Source organism: Falco naumanni, chromosome 1 (assembly GCF_017639655.2).
Source record: "Falco naumanni isolate bFalNau1 chromosome 1, bFalNau1.pat, whole genome shotgun sequence".
Classification (NCBI taxonomy): domain Eukaryota; kingdom Metazoa; phylum Chordata; class Aves; order Falconiformes; family Falconidae; genus Falco; species Falco naumanni.
The window spans coordinates 4262553-4277993 of record NC_054054.1 but is presented as its reverse complement, the minus strand read 5'-3'; the positions used below and the strand labels follow the sequence as shown (position 1 = coordinate 4277993).

General features: G+C 46.9%; 1 protein-coding gene across 3 annotated transcripts in view; it reads left to right on the top strand.

Annotated features, from left to right (window-relative positions):
* The window catches only part of ENPP6 (ectonucleotide pyrophosphatase/phosphodiesterase 6), a 45653-nt gene that overhangs the window by 13030 nt on the left and 17182 nt on the right, over window positions 1-15441 (top strand). For all 3 annotated transcript variants that reach the window (XM_040603977.1, XM_040603882.1, XM_040603801.1), the window contains exon 2: window positions 9574-9753. In XM_040603977.1, coding sequence (XP_040459911.1) covers window positions 9574-9753 — 180 coding nt within the window. The remainder of the gene's footprint in view (window positions 1-9573; window positions 9754-15441) is intronic.

The window sequence follows — 15441 nt, the reverse complement described above, 5'->3', positions numbered from 1 at the left end:
AAAGAAATGCCTTTCTCTTGCTTATCTGTTAACAGGAAAGAGTACATAACCACCACAGGATTATTTCATGACTTGATGCAAATGCATGAATGCAGAGCAAATGTCAGGACTGAAAAAGAGAGGTGTTGTTCCACTCCAGCCCGTGTTCTTTAGGTGTATGCAGGCAAACCGGCTGAACACGTGTGCAAAAAGCCTTTGGATGGTGTTGTTGAGAAGAGGGAAAGCAGCTTTTGCTCCTTGCCATACTTAATCATCACTCCTATTAAGCGCATATGCATTGAGTGAAGTCTGTAATCAGCCTTTCGAGGAGTTTTGAAAACATCCTATTTTGTACTCGCAAAGGAGTTTTGTTTTAGATGATGAAACCCCACTACTAGACTTTTCACATTTTTAGGGCACCAGAGGGTACACCCCATCAAAGCAATGAAACAATCTGTGAGACCAAACTCAACTCTTCTCGAAAGTTCCCTGCTCTTCATGATGAGGATCTCAATGCAAATACAACTTCGATGCAAATAACAATTCACCTTCAGAACACGAGTCGGTCACACCGGTGTTAAATAGGTCAGGAACCAGTCAAGGACCAAGTGTAGGTGATGAACGTGCCCAAAGGAAGATCCAAGACTGCACTTGAGCCCTCGGGGTGTTAGTGGACCCCATGGCTGTGTCCTGGCATGACAGCAAGGGGAAGTCCCATGGCTGCACTGGTCGTACCCCCAGTGCCATGGTGCGGTCTCCACAGAAAGGAGATGGCATGTTTTCAGTGATGGTGCAGTTGGAAGCGTGGTACATGCAGCACCTGTAGCGTTAGCTGTGTTCGGTCTGCGCGCATTTGATTCGCAAAGCTGGGACAGCTTTTGGAAAAAAACGCAGCATGGCAGGGTGACATGAGTATCGTGCCGTAGTGACCTGCTCAGGGACTGGCAAGTTATTGTCTCCCTGTTGCCGCTGTATGGGCACGGAAAAGCTTGCCTTGCGTCTCCCCAGTCATGCGTCTCCTCTGTGGGGCCAAGGGGGCACGACTGCAACTGCAACTCGGTTTGCTTTTGTTCGCAACTGGGATGTGTGGGACTTAAATGTCACAGTTTCCCCTGGGAAATCAAGGACTACAAGCACCAGCTATTCTTCATATCTTGTCCTACACTGCTGCTTCGCGAGCTGTTAAGAAACTCGCATTTTAACCTCCAGATTGCCTTATTTTAGCATTTTTGAATGCAATTTCATACTATATTGGCTTTTTTTCAGCTAAATCAGCTTAAGAAATTTCTGGCCCTGCCTGCACAGTCCCACCCCTGGCTCGTCCATTATATCCCACCACTTTTTTTTGATAAATACTCCTGTCTCTTCTTTCTCCGTTCGTTCACAATTTCTTGTGGCCCCACATCCATTCAGGAACAAACGAGGCTGCCAGGTCTAGGACAGCGTGCGCATGAAAATGCTGCAGTCGGGATGGATTTCACTCTTGCCTCTATCCGTTCAGGTGAGCAAGGCCCCTCCTTTTCTGTGTACTGCCCTCTCCCCCACATCCACACAACCTTTGTGACGCCAGGGAGGTTTAGTTGTTACGGAGAGAAGTGCTCCTTCATTTTGGGGGCTTTGGAGGAGGACAGTGGGTTCTGCTCCTCAGACACCATCACTGTTGGGACAGGTCCACCCTCTCAAAGGTGAACCCACCTCCTTCTCCTCCTGCCCCAACCTGCAGGCAGAGTTGGAAGTCAGAAGCATCTGCCCCACCGTGTCTCAGTGCAGATGCCAAGCTGCACCCGTCAGCCCTGCCAGAACGTATCTTTCCTCCGCACCAGGCAACTAGCAAGCAATAGCGTGCAGCGCAGCGGCTCAGTTATCTGCAGGATCTTTCTGTCATTATATTTTACTTCACTGGTGATTTCAAGAGGGCAGCCAAACTGAACTTAATGAGGAATTTAATTCTCAAGAAACAGCAAGTTTACTGACTTTTTCAAAGCTATAACCAAGTAGATGCAACCATAACTGATGACCAAGAGCCACGTATCTAAAACCAACTAACTAATGCATGCTAATTTGAAGCATGCCCCATCTTGCTGAGGCTACGTGCTGGGTGAAGCACAGACACGGTGGGAGGAATAGGGCCCAACCTAGGTAAACGAAGCGGGTAAACTTTGGAAGGGAAGCGGGGGAGGGAGGTGACTCGCCTGTGGTCACACAGTGCTGCACGGTGATGGCAGAGCTCTTTGTGGGTCCCCATCCTACTTAAATCCGCTGCTGCGGTTAACCTATGAGAAAATATTTGCCAGAGCTTCCCGGAGTGGCACAGAGAGCCTCAGCCCGAAACCTGGGGCCTGTATAGGGGTCTTTTCCCTTCCTCCGCATCTACAGCAATTATGAGAAAGAAAACTAGAGCGTAGAAACAAGATGAATGCTGATGGTTTGGCTTCTTCACGTAAAGTCACCCAGCGATTCAGAGCTGAGGGGGAAGCTCCAATCTGCCTGCGAGCCAGGCCAGGGCATGGCATCATGACCGGCTGCTTGAAGAAGCACCGAACAACAGCCAAGTCACTGCTGGAGCAAAGGGATCTCGCTGACATGCAGCCGGAGCAGTTGTTTTGTTACAAAAATCTGGTGGCGTGCAAGGTAGCCCAAGGTTGTATTGTCTTACAAATCTGACCCTTTGAAAAGCAGTCTTCTCTAGCAGCTTCGTTCATGCCGTGTTTCTCCGTTTTGGCTTCCACAGTGCTGTAAAGGCTGGTTCTCGGGTGACTGGGTTGTTTTCTGAGCTAGTAGACCGCATCCCATGTGGTGTCCTAGCTCTCCGTGCTCCGGTTGAGATATTGCTGTTGTTGACCTGAAAGGCGTGACACAAAATGCAAGTTAGGTAAAAGGAGCTGTTGTTGCTGACACCGGTGTTTGGGAGGGCTTTGCGGGACTCGACGTGGGCTTGGCAAGGGAGGGAAGAAGGAGTCCAAATATGCATGTCCCAAAAGGCTCGCTTCATTGCACCGTGTGCTGTTTGTTTTACAAAGAAAGGAAATATGACCACAAGCCATCTCAGGTTTTTATCCTGTGGGGATTTTTAAATTTTTCCCTTTCCCTGCCGTGGCCTGGCTCTGCAGAGAGCTCTCAGGCCAAGCTAAATGGAAAGTCTGAGGTCTCCCCCATAATCGCTGCGAGCGTGAGCTATTGCTTCAGAGCTCTCTGTGCCGTACCTCTTGAGAAAAGCTGCACATGCTGAGAGGTTTGGATGTCCCTCGCCTGCCAACCCACGGGCACTGGGGAGCCGCTGGGGGACCCCCTGCACCCCAGTGCCCCTGAAGCCCCCCCACCTCAGCTAAGGGAACACGGGGGGCCCTCACGTTTCCAGCCCCAGCCAGCCTAAACACAGGCAAACCCTATCACATCTGAGCTGGAAACCTGGAGAGGATTTATTTTCTAAGATCTTAACAACAAATGAGGCCTGTTCTGGCAGGTCTTCCGTGAGGACGTGCCAGCTGCCCGGTCAGCTCTGCAGCCCCACGTCCAAGAGCCGTATTTCTCTTGGCCCGCATGGGGCGTGGGGGGAGTCCCTGCTCGCGGAGGTGGGTGGTGGGATGCTGCTTGCAGAGGAGCTGGCGAGGGGCCTCCGTGTCCCTCTTTGGGTAGGACCTCATCTTAAATGCTTGGCACAGAGGCTGTGAGGTCCCACCAAGCTTGTGGGGTGGAGAAGGAGGTTGAACAGAGGACGTTTCAGTCTCCTGCACTCAAGATGAGGGCTGTGGTCTTTGCAGGGCTGTCCCACACTTGATGTAAGTCGGTGACGGCACGTTTGGGGCTTCTCTGAAATACAGTGGTGGTGTGTGGTGTTTGCCCAGCCACTGCAGCTCATCCCTGCGTGTGCCGTTGCTTTCTCCTCTGCTCAACAGGAGGGAGAGTGGCAACACGGCAGAGTTCCCACGTACGGGTGATGGTCCAGGGCTGCTCTGCCAGGCTGAAGGTTTCACTCACCTTCCGTGATTTTACCATCCTTCCCCCACTCCTCACTCTCCATGCTGGCATACTTGACTGCTGAGGGGCTTCGGTGGAGGATGTCGTGGTCTGACATAAATAGTCTGATCCTGTTTTCCCTTGAGCACAGCAAAGCTCGACATACACCGTTACCCTGGTTACCCACGTTTTCTGGGAGCAAATGTCCTTTGGGGTCCCACCCCTGGAGTCCTCCGGGGTACGGCTGATGTGCACACGTACTAGTCCGTTTATTGCTTGCTGTGAGAGGTCTCCTGGTTTACAGCACAGCATCTCTGCTCTCCGTCCACTCCGTACCCAGGGGAAGCACTGCCCGCTGACGGCTGTAGCAGATGCCTCTTTTCTGCTGCCCAGCTAACTCTATCCAGACTCCAGCCTGGTCCAGGAAAGGATGCTAACAATTTTTGTTTAGCAGTTAAGCACGTTTTTAACTACATAAAGAATACCTGCACATTGTCTGTGGTATGAAAAATGGAGAAATAAGAGGACAACAGGGAAATATGTTATGGGTATACATGAACTGAAGCTATCTCAACTTCACTGTCCAAGCTGAGAAAAATGCCAGAAGGACACAAAGAGCATGATGAGTGACAAGGTAACAGGATTTTTTCTTTTTGCTCTTCTTTTAACCACCACAGATGCCAGCAGCAGCCAAGATTTAAAAGACTGTTCGTGTGACATACAGTTTTAAAATTAATAGTCTCTTCTTTTTCTTGGATTCAGTAGCTTTCCATTTCTAAAATTCTGCGTTGGAAAGCAGAAGAGCACAAAGCTGCCAGTGGTAATACTATTAACTGCCAGGGAAGGGGTCCTAGCCTAGCAAGGACAGGCTGGAGAAGAGAGTGGGAACTGGGAGCATTTTTCATTTTTATATTCTTCATCTCACTTTGTTTACTTGCCGCCTGCAGGAAGGCTGCAATGCCAAGTGCCAAGATTTTTCACTTTCACACATACACAAAATGTTGTAAAAATCTGTGTTTGCTTTCTACCAGTTAAAAAAAATGGAAACACTTTCAAAGTGGAGAACAGAAAGTTTTCTCTAACACGAGTTCATATGCTACAAATTGAAGCACAGAGTTTTTTCCTTCTTACTAGCTACAACGTCAGAGCTCACAACTAGTATACCTGCTACCAGCTGTTAGCAGCAGTAAGTGGACATTCACGTATCAAGGTATTTTCTTCGCCCAGAGCTGAAGTCACAGTGGATGAACAGAATCCAAGTGGATACTTTGGAAGCAATGGATGCTTTGGAAGCAATTTTCTTGCACCCCAGCCCTGGCCCCATTATGAAAGCATTGAATTAAGAATTTCACGCTCTTATTAAATGAATCTCTTCAGGGAAAAAAAATCATAATGCTGTGTAGAGCAGAGATTTTTCTGTGCCTTTTGATGTGATCCTTCTTGGATTGCAAAGTCTTGCCAGACGTAGGCGACGGTGTTTCTGCTTTGGATCTGTCTGGTACTAGAGGTCATAAAAAACTGGAAGGACTTTGGCAGCAAGCTCTTCTGGGAGCGTAAGTTGTCCATGCGCGTCTTGCAGGTACTGTTTTTGCTTGGGGCCCTGCAGATGGCAGGGCCACTTTGCTCAGACCCGCGCTCCCCCCTGACTTCTAATGAGCCCTGGTCTTTTCCAGGCCACTTAAGGTTTTGCACGTGGGTTTTGTTTTTTCCCTGTAGTCTTTCTTTCCGAAGCAGGGCGGATGAGACCCAGCGAGGGAAAGGGCAGAGCAGGGCGTGGATCAAAGCAGGCAGAGCTGGGCCCTCGGGGATGCGCTGCTCGCGGCAGGCTGGGCTCAGTCCTTGGGGATGGCAACACCGCAGCATCTGCTCCACAGCGGGATACAGTGCTGGCGACTTTGAAGTCCTGCTCTCTTCCTCCTGATGGCAGGCAGCATGGGCAGAGCATTCCACAGGGCACGTCATCCAGCAGGTCTCCAGGGGGGTTGGAAGTGGGGGGAGGGGCGGATAGATTAGCAGGGCTGGGTCAGCATTTAGGTGGCTCTTCAAGCGAGGGGGTAGCGGAGGAAAAACGTTGTGGGGAGGGAAGGAAGGGGAGAAAGGGAACTAACTGCATGTCTCACTTGGGCTGTTAAAACCTACCTACCTTACGTGTGTGCAGCTGTTTGTGTGGAGGAACCCAACCCTTCCCCAGCTGGTCTAGTCCCACAGCAGCCTGTGCTTGCGCCTGCCCTCCTGGCCCTTGTCACTTTCTGGGGAGTGGGGCCATCGTGGTGGGACACGGGAGGAGAAGGCTCGCCGTAGCAGCAAGGCCCACATGTAATATTACATAGGACGGTACATATAGCTAAATGCATGTACTTATGTTCAGCATCAGGTGGATACCGCATGGGTACGGATTACGGTGCCTTTGCACCGTGGGTTCTCCGATAAGTCTGATTTGCTCAATGCAAAGATGGTTTTACCTCTTTTGTTGCCTGATGCACCAGGTACAGCATGATGTGTCTGCCGCATGCTGCCTCTCTTTTAGAAAAAAGATCAAGTGTCTCAGAAGAGCGTTTTTGCATGCAGATTTAGGCGCAGGTGGTCCCTGTATGATCTGTCGTGCCTACTGGTGATCCTGCACACTGTCCCTGCAGCCACCAAAGAAAGACGAGGTCATTCCTGTAGCAAATGCTCTGCTTTCCATATCTCACGTACGGTCAATGTAGGGTGCACAGCACTCAGTGTTACCATGCTGTTGCTGTGGGTGGCCAAATGGCTGTATGTTTTGTTGGTTGTGTGGTTTTTTGTTTTTTGTTTTTTTTTTTTAATTTCATCTTTGTTTTGCATAGATTCATTTGAATGCTGACAAAAGTGCCTGGAGACATGGGAATGTGCTTTAGACAAAGCCAATGCTGTAAGAAATGTAGTGTCCAAGTAAGCTGTAGCATACAGACTTGCAAATGCTTCTGCTGGCTCTCTTCCAGAAGGATACAGCAGTTATCATATTCCGGGGAACTATACCCTCTTTGTTTTCCGCTGTTGCTTGAGGAAAGAGGTGCTTTTTACTACGATTGCAGTGAGCTTAAACAATGTTATCTGTATGCTGAAATTGCTTTTTGCCCTGTTTCTACTTTCGAAACTCTTGAGATAACATTTGATTATGGAGCAAAGCTGCAGTAATGGAAGCAGTAATAAATTCAGTGCGTTATGGTGACTGTCTAATGCCATATTGTGATTTTGATAATCATTAAAAATGAGATCACCAAAGGTCATTTTCTCAGGCTGGAGAAAATAAGTTACAAGAGGGGATGTAAAGAACTGGGATTCTTCAGATGACCCACAAGATATTTGAGAAGCAACCTTAATTCTGTGTGCAAGTGTTTGGGGAGGGGGCAGAAGTGCCGGCTGCTGCAGGGCTTTTAAATCTAGTGAGCAAGGCACACAGTAGCCACAGCTGCAGATTAACAAAAGTGAAAAATAAAATTGGAGGCCAGGCATGCCGATTGAACAGTGTTTACTGATGATAAATATTGGGATGAGCAACCCAAGGAAGAGATTGATTAGTTGGTTATTGAAGTCTTCCAAGAAGGTCTAGGGTCTTTCTGGGACACAGGCTTCAGGCAAGCAGGCGTGATGGCTCCAGGCAGCATCAAGTGGTCATGTCTTTTGGTCTGCCTGCTCATCTGATCTTCCCTTCTGGCCCTGTGAAGCAGGGATGTCTGCAGTGAAAACTGATGCCTTAGTCTTCTAGGCCTCTTTTTCAATATAAAAAAAAAAAAAGAGAGTTGGAGTCCATAGAAGGATGAACTTGTCTGATTTGGAGATCAGAAGAATACAGTCCTCCATATGAATGCACACAGTTAATTAAACTTCCCAACAACAGTAGAAAGAACAATCTGCATTCTGTTCCTTAAAGAGTTGGGCAAACTGACAGCAGACCCTAAATCCTAGAGGGAGCTCACATCAGTAGCAACTGGAGCTTATTGTTTTTTATATAAAGACTACTATACATCATACACATGCATGACCTAACAGCTTCAGCACCAGCCTGCAGGTTTCTCAGGATGGCACCAGTTGCCTGCCTGCAGTTTAGCAGGTTGATAGGTACCTAGAAGTACGTGGACTTCAGGAAGCTGAAGAAGTGGGATTGTCCTCTTAAGTAGGAAGATTGTGCTTTTGATACGCTCTAGAGGCTTCCTTCGGGATCTTTTGAGACTTAAAGGAAGCACTTGGCAGCCTAAAGAGGATGGATTACTGCCCATCCAGTCCACCAGTTCTCCTGTATTAAACATGTTTGGTTTAATATGGTAAACAGTGACTGCCACAAATTGGGACTGCTTTTCTGTGCTGGGCAGGGAGGAAATGTTTTGCATAACTGAAATAGCTTGTATTAGGGAAGGAGAGTTCAAAATCCATTTCAAGGTCACATGTACCCAAAGTGTACAAAGTCCTCTGCTCAAAATGATGCCTTTTCAAAACAAGCGTACCAAAGTTGTTTCAGTTCTGATCACCATGCTCAGTCTCACAATAATCAAAGCCTGTTATCTGGATCCGTGCAGTATCATGACTCATCAGCTGATGATGACAGTGTCTCACCCATGCATCCGTTGTTGCTTTTTAAGATACGGAAATCGTGAACTCCCAGTACAACTTACTCTTCAACGTTTCTTTTCCCATTTTTCGTTAATTTGCCTGCAGAGTAACTCCTAAAATACGTCTTCTCTTCTGACAGTGACAAGAAGCAGAAGACATCTCTTGGCTATTATATGCTAGTGTGTTGTAAGGGCCTCCAAGATGCAGTAAGAGGGCTGAAAATGTCTGATGAAATGATTGCTGTCCCTACAACCTAGAACAAAGCATCTTCATTTAAGAAAAAAACGCCAACCTAACTGTAACATAAAATAAAAGTGTTTAGCCTGGTTTTTGCTTGTTTCTGGAAAAACAACATGACGGGAAATGCGAGTTTCCCCAACTTTATGTTTCCTGGTCGTGCTCTTACCCCTTCCTGTTTGCAGAGTGCTTCCTGCAGCCCGCTGGGTCTGTGTGCTGGCAGGTACCTTGGACTCAGACTTGGCAGATGTTGTGTGTGTAGAAGGAACCAGGTGTCAGCCAAACCTGTGGCACCCGCGTGGGCTGCCGCTGCCATGGTTTGTGCGCGTGGACTGTGTGTGGCATGTTGAGCAGGCCATGGGGCGCGGGATTTGTTTCTTCTGGCCTCAGCGAAAAGTTGGCTGTCGGAAGCTAAGCAAATGCTGCGATCCTTCTCCACAATTCACAGAGAGCAATGTGCGCCTGCAGAGGATGACTCCTCCCAGATACCTTAATGCCATCCTAAGATCGGCATCTAATTGCTTTCTAGAAGTGCCTCTTCTCCGTTGACTGTGACAGGGACACAGGTGGCTCACAAACTCCAGCAGCTAACTTTTAGGTGACTGAACTGGAGGACATAGAGACCTACCTAGAGGACCCCAATAAAAGGTAACAGAGTCAAGAAGATCATATGAACAGTTGAAAGGTAAGAGGTCCCTGAGTTTAAATCAGGGCTTTTCATACCAGTGGATGGTCCAGTGGTAGCAGTGGTGGTGCTGGTGGCATCCTTCTGCTGAAGAACACCAATCTGATTGTGCTGTGTTTTTTTTTTCTCCACCCCCGAAGGTCGCCACTGTGAGGTCCATCAGATGATTGGAAACTACATGTGGGACCAAAAGACAAATGTATCTTTCGATATCGGTGTGAATAAAGAAAGCCTGCTGCCTCTCTGGTGGAATGGATCGGAGCCTTTGTGGGTCACAATGATGAAAGAAAAAAAGAACGTTTCCATGTACTACTGGCCAGGTTAGTATGTCAAAAATTGCTGTTATCTTAACAGTGCATCCTTACATCTAAACACTCCATATGCTGTAGGATGGCTCTTTAATACAGACAAGAATTATGAATACATACAAGAATACAGAGGAGCTGTAGTCTGAAATACAGACAAGAATTATGAGTGCTTTACTAACCACTCATAGACATTAACGATCTTTACTTAGGCCATGACAGTTTGCCTGTGCTTAGGAAGGAAAAGACTGAAGTGTCATTGGGGGTAGATTTCCACCAAATATTACCTTCGGGGGGCACTGGTTTGTAGGGCATCCCCTCCTCCACCAGCTGCTCATTCATTCCTCTCACCCACCTGTAGCTTCTGCTGTGCTGAATGGCTGCTCCGTGAAGTTCACAGAGCAAAACTCTATCAGTGACTGAAGTTTCAAACAGCAGCCATCCTGCCGCAGTGCTTGTTTGGTTTTAACCTGGAAATTGGTAGGTGAGAGCTGAAGACTATCTCCTCTGTGGGGACAGCAAAATCCAGCTGAAAAGGAAGTATCCTTTGGTGAGCTGGAGTGAGCACTCTTGTCTGTCTTCATCACTAACTCAGCTGAGGTCCCCGTTGCTCTGAGACCAAGCCATTCATTTGGAGGGACTCGGACCTTCTGTTCCTCATTCACTGGATACTGGACCACTGAAATCCCTAGGGATCTATAATAATGAGTGTTTTTTAACAAATAGGAGTATACCCTTAGGCTGTCCATTTAGGGACCCACATAGAAATAGATGTTCCAGACCAAATCCTTTGCAAGGTTCTCAACTCTTTGACCTTTCAACTCTGCGCTCCCTGAGCAGTGTGCCTATGTCCTCGTACGTGTAACTGCAGGCTTGAGGACCACAGGCTGGAGGAGCTGTACTGAATACAGCCAGTGATGGTGGGGCAGCAGCAGCAGCTGACTCATGCCACGGGCTCCTGGCCAGCTTGTCTCTGCATTCCAATGCACGTGTGCCTGGTCACGGTCTTTCCATGCTGTGTGGCTAATGGCATCCCAGAAAAAAGGCCTCAGTTCTCAGGAAAGGGAAGAAAGAGCAGACCGAGATGAAAAACATTGAAAAGCCATCCAGCGTATTTCCACAGTACTGAAGAGTGAAAAGATCTGAGGGGGACAATACTGCCAAAGGCAGTCCAAGGGACTGGAGTTACAGACTAGATATAATGGTTTGGATAAGACCTCAAAAAAAAGCTGCTTCTCACTGGAGATCACCCAAGTGGCTGCAATGCAAAAAGCAGGATATAGACATTATACAAGAATATAGAAATTCTTCTAAATATTTGCAAAAACACCTATTTCTATAGACCAATCATTTTTAACTACTAATGTAACTGCACTGAACAGGTATAATTATATACTGAATAGATGTAACAGTCAACAGAAAGCTACTGAAATCCAAAAGAACAGTATCACTTCCCATTAAATGCTTTTGGACTTTACCTAGCTCCTTCGTGTTGTCCTCTGAGCAGTGTCTCCCAGGGAGAAGACACATGAGATGTATATATATATATGTACTCCTATATACATATGTATACCCTTCACACTTACTGGTGTATTTCCAGTGGAAAACTGCAGGGAACAATAGAGCCTCCTTCTTCCGAGTGCTTACTATAATGGTTGGCTGCTGCCACGGACAGAGGTTTACCTCAATGTGACCTCACTGTTTGGTTTTATATTATTTTATCTTTGTTTGAAGGAATCTAATTATCTCTCTGACTTAGTTATAGTTCTTTATATAGTCCATTTTTCGGTGTCTTTGATATGCTTTTTATTTCTGCCAGGTGGATGCATTGACTCTCTAATGACACAGGGGCAATTTTTTGCCAGCTCTGGTATTTTAGCTGTGGACTGTGACATGTACATCCGCCTGTCATTAATTATTTATCTGTGACAGGTGACCTTTGGCAAAGCCATCAGTGCCTCAGTTCAGCAGATGCTTCAGCACGTGCTTATTTTAAGGGTGTTCGTGGTCTCAAAGGACGTACTGGCCACGCAGGGTCAGGCACAGGGCATGAAGCGGGGTGAAACGTAGAACTGTTGAGCTAAAACACAGGGCAGTTGGGTAGCCGTAGGACTCCAGGTGTAACTGGAGTAAACAGAAGTCACCCCGAATGCAATAATGTTTGTTACATTTTCCCTATATTATTTTTTTGAACCGTTTTCTAGTTCCATAGTAAGGGCGTGGTCCTTCCTAAAAATTCTAGAGCTGTTATTTCAAAGCTTTAATTCTTAACAAGGCATTTGACTGGGGAGCGATGCCAAACAAAATGAAAGAAAGAAATAAGGGTTTAATAACCACGGTGGGTAGAGGTCCCACAGACATTTGCACCGCATATGATCTGCTATTCGTCATTAACTTCCCAGCCTGAGAATATACTGCTGCTCGGTAATGAATCCTGCAAATCTGATAAAGATCTGAACAGGAAACATTTGGGAAACTCTTAATGGGAACAGCAATGTACAGCCACTTTGTTCTGGAAGATGCTGTTTTCTTTCTAGCCAGCGGTGAAGGCAAACGAGAGCCATCAAATGTAGCAGGAATGTGCTGTGAACGCCAGCAAGCTGATTCCCAGGGTCAACTTGCACCACTGCCATTCCCTCCTCCGAGACAGTTCCAAGCCTTGCAAAGTCTGAACTCACAATCTGCCGCTTCGTATTCTTCCCTCTGTTCCTCTCTCATGCGTAGTCAGTGCTAAAAGGAAGAAAATCCAGACCCCAGCAAACAGGGACCCAGAGCAGGAGGGCTGTGGGACGTGAGCATCCATCAGTCCCAGCTTTATCTGTGAGCCCAACGTAAACGCAGCAAAGACAACTCATGGGCAGAGTTCATCTGGGTTCTCTTGCCTCTAGAGGCAGAAGAACCAAAATGCCACCATGCCAGGGGTCCCAACCACCGCTTCTGCTAAAATAGAAGCACTTGGCTTGTAGGGACATTCTTCTTCTTTCTTCACGGTATTCATTAGGCAGTTTCTGCTCTTGAAGGCGTTCCTGGGGAAAAAGTCACGTATCCTCTGACTGATTGCTAAGTAAAACACAACAGCTAATGCCGTACGTGGGGCGAAATAAACGCGTGGCCTCACGCCCAGGTTGCCTGACCGAAGCTCTGCTGCTCCAGCGGGTGGAAAAGCCCCAGAGGAGGATGAGTGCGTCCCGGTGGTACCACCAACATCAAAGCTTGCTGGTGCTCCTTACGCTCCGCCTGGTGGGCGATGTCACCCCAGACCCTCAGACTCCTTCATGTTCTGGCTGCGGCAGCTGAAATACAATGACATCTTTTCTAAACACTGAAATGAGAGAAAGGGTGGAAAAAAAGATGCTTAAACACAACTTTTTGCCATTTAAAGACAACATTTACCAGACCGTGGAGCTAGTCTAGACAGTTTTCAAAACCTTCTGTTATAACAAAGTGTCCGACTGTGAAATCAATGTTTAGAAATGTAACTAAAGCTGGCAGAGGTTCTGGTCTCCGTGTCAGATAGATAAAGAGGAGCCTATATATAACTGTGAAAGATGTCCTTGTCCCTGCTCCAGTAGTTCAGGTTTTCAAGTAAAGGTTTAGCGTCATACAGAACTCTGCAGAAAGGTATCCAACATCACGTGTTAGTAAATACAGCTCATCTATTTGTAGTTTAACCAAGAAAAACCTAACATTCCCTTTGTCTGGCTCCAAATCTTTTCAAATTTCCTGTCCTGTAATATTTAACTGAGAAAATTTACCATCCTGACCTCTACCAAAATGAAATTTAAATATTAAAGGGTCTTCATGGCCAGTATTTTGGAATTGCAATAAGCCTTAACATCAAAAATTTGATTTTAAGGCCAGTTCGTCACAGGGGCTAAAAAAAAATAAAGAAGAAAAAGGAAACTCTTAGTATCTAAGCAGCCTGAATTTTCAGGGTCACTGCCAAGGAACTGCACACATGAAGACCAATATATTTAGTGGCCAAAATGATTTCTGATTGCTGCTGTCTCTGTAGTCTTTTATGTCATGCTCATCACTTGACAATCTAGAAATAGCGAAGATACTCAGCAACTAAAAGTTCCCAAATCCCCAAGAGCTTAATGCTTCCAGTTAAAATGATCTCGTGAGTAACTCTGAGGAACGTTACCTGGGAAAGTTATAATTTGATGTCAGTATCTGAAGAGGAAAAAAGAGGCAAAGTGATCATATTCATCATTGGCTATGAGCAGTCATCCACCTAAACTAAAATACTAGGCATTTCCAACGCATTTCCAAATGTGTCCTTAACTTCTTACCTGGCTTTGGAGCCAATCTTTTCCCAGACTCAGGTGTCAGAGGAGAAATTGGTTCTGAAGTTTCAGTTCAGTCCTGAAATACTAGTAAAGCCCACGGAGGACCGCTGCGTCGCCTCTAGCATCCCAGGTAGCCGAAAGCCCACGTTTTGCTGCTGGTAGCACCCTGGCTATCATGCAAAAAAAAAGGCTGAAGCTGCATGTCCTCAGGGCAGGGGGCAGGAGCTCCTGCGTCCTGGGGATGGCTTCAGGGCATGCAGGGAATAGGGGGGTTGATGATTTGGTTAGGCAGTGGCTGGGGCCTGTCTCTGTTGCACAACGTAATTTCTCCAAGGGGCCGTGTAGAGATGTATAGAAGTTTTACTGTGGGACGGTATGGAGAGTCAGTTCTTGTGAAGATAAACACTGAAGTACCTCCGCGCAGAAAGGGGAGGTAAGTTTGGGGCAACAGGGGAAAAGTGGGCACCATCACACACTCCCACAATTTTTGTAAAACCAAATATTGGATAGAGGTTCAAAACGATGTAAATGTTTTGGGTTTTTTTTTACAGAAAAGTAAAAGAGGTGACTACATTTTCTGTTTATTATTGCAAATAATCAATTCCTACAAAGGATTAATCATAATAGATGAGGTCCCCTTGAAACACACACACCATGTGGAGACCTGGGAGCCGCTACCGCGGACGACTGGGTGAAGAGACTGAGTCTGTCATCTGTGCTAGGGCTCTTTTTTGGGAGGGGTAACCTCCTTCTGACTTAGCTGGCTTTCTGCAAATCAGTAGAAGATTTTTAAAGATTTCCTAAGCTCAAATACCGAACGTTTTCCTGACCTTTCCTGGTATTCCTGAGAAGTCACAATCAGAAGTCTCTTAGCCAGCTTAGCCCGCAGGCGGTGTGCCTTTCCCTGCATCCCCATGCTGCACCTCAGCGATGCGAGTTCCTGCGGGCTGAGATGCAAGACACTGACAGATTCTCCTTATGCAGCCTCCCAGTAAGCAAACCACTGTAAAGCATCTCTGAAAGTAGCTCCGCTTGCTCTAGTGCCCTCTCTGTACTTACAATTCCTGTGCAACCTTCTTCCCCCCCCCCCAAGTAATGAGTAGACTTAAAGCCGTCCTTAATGCCTGTTCCTTTCACCCCAAAGGAGGAGCGAAGGGACACAAATCCAGGTAGATCCAGGCTGTGGCTTGGAGCTGCCTTTTTGACCTGACTGTGTTGCTGTGTGCAGAGACCATTTTGCAAAATAGCACTTTTTTTTTTTTTTTTTTGCTTTCCCTTGTGCCCCAGGACTGTACCAGAAAATGCCTAACGGCGATAGGAGGACTCTGGGGCTATCGAGAGATAATTTGCATGGATCCAGTGTTTCTGAAAGCACACTTCTTTTAAATATTTATGTTATTCAGCAGCATAG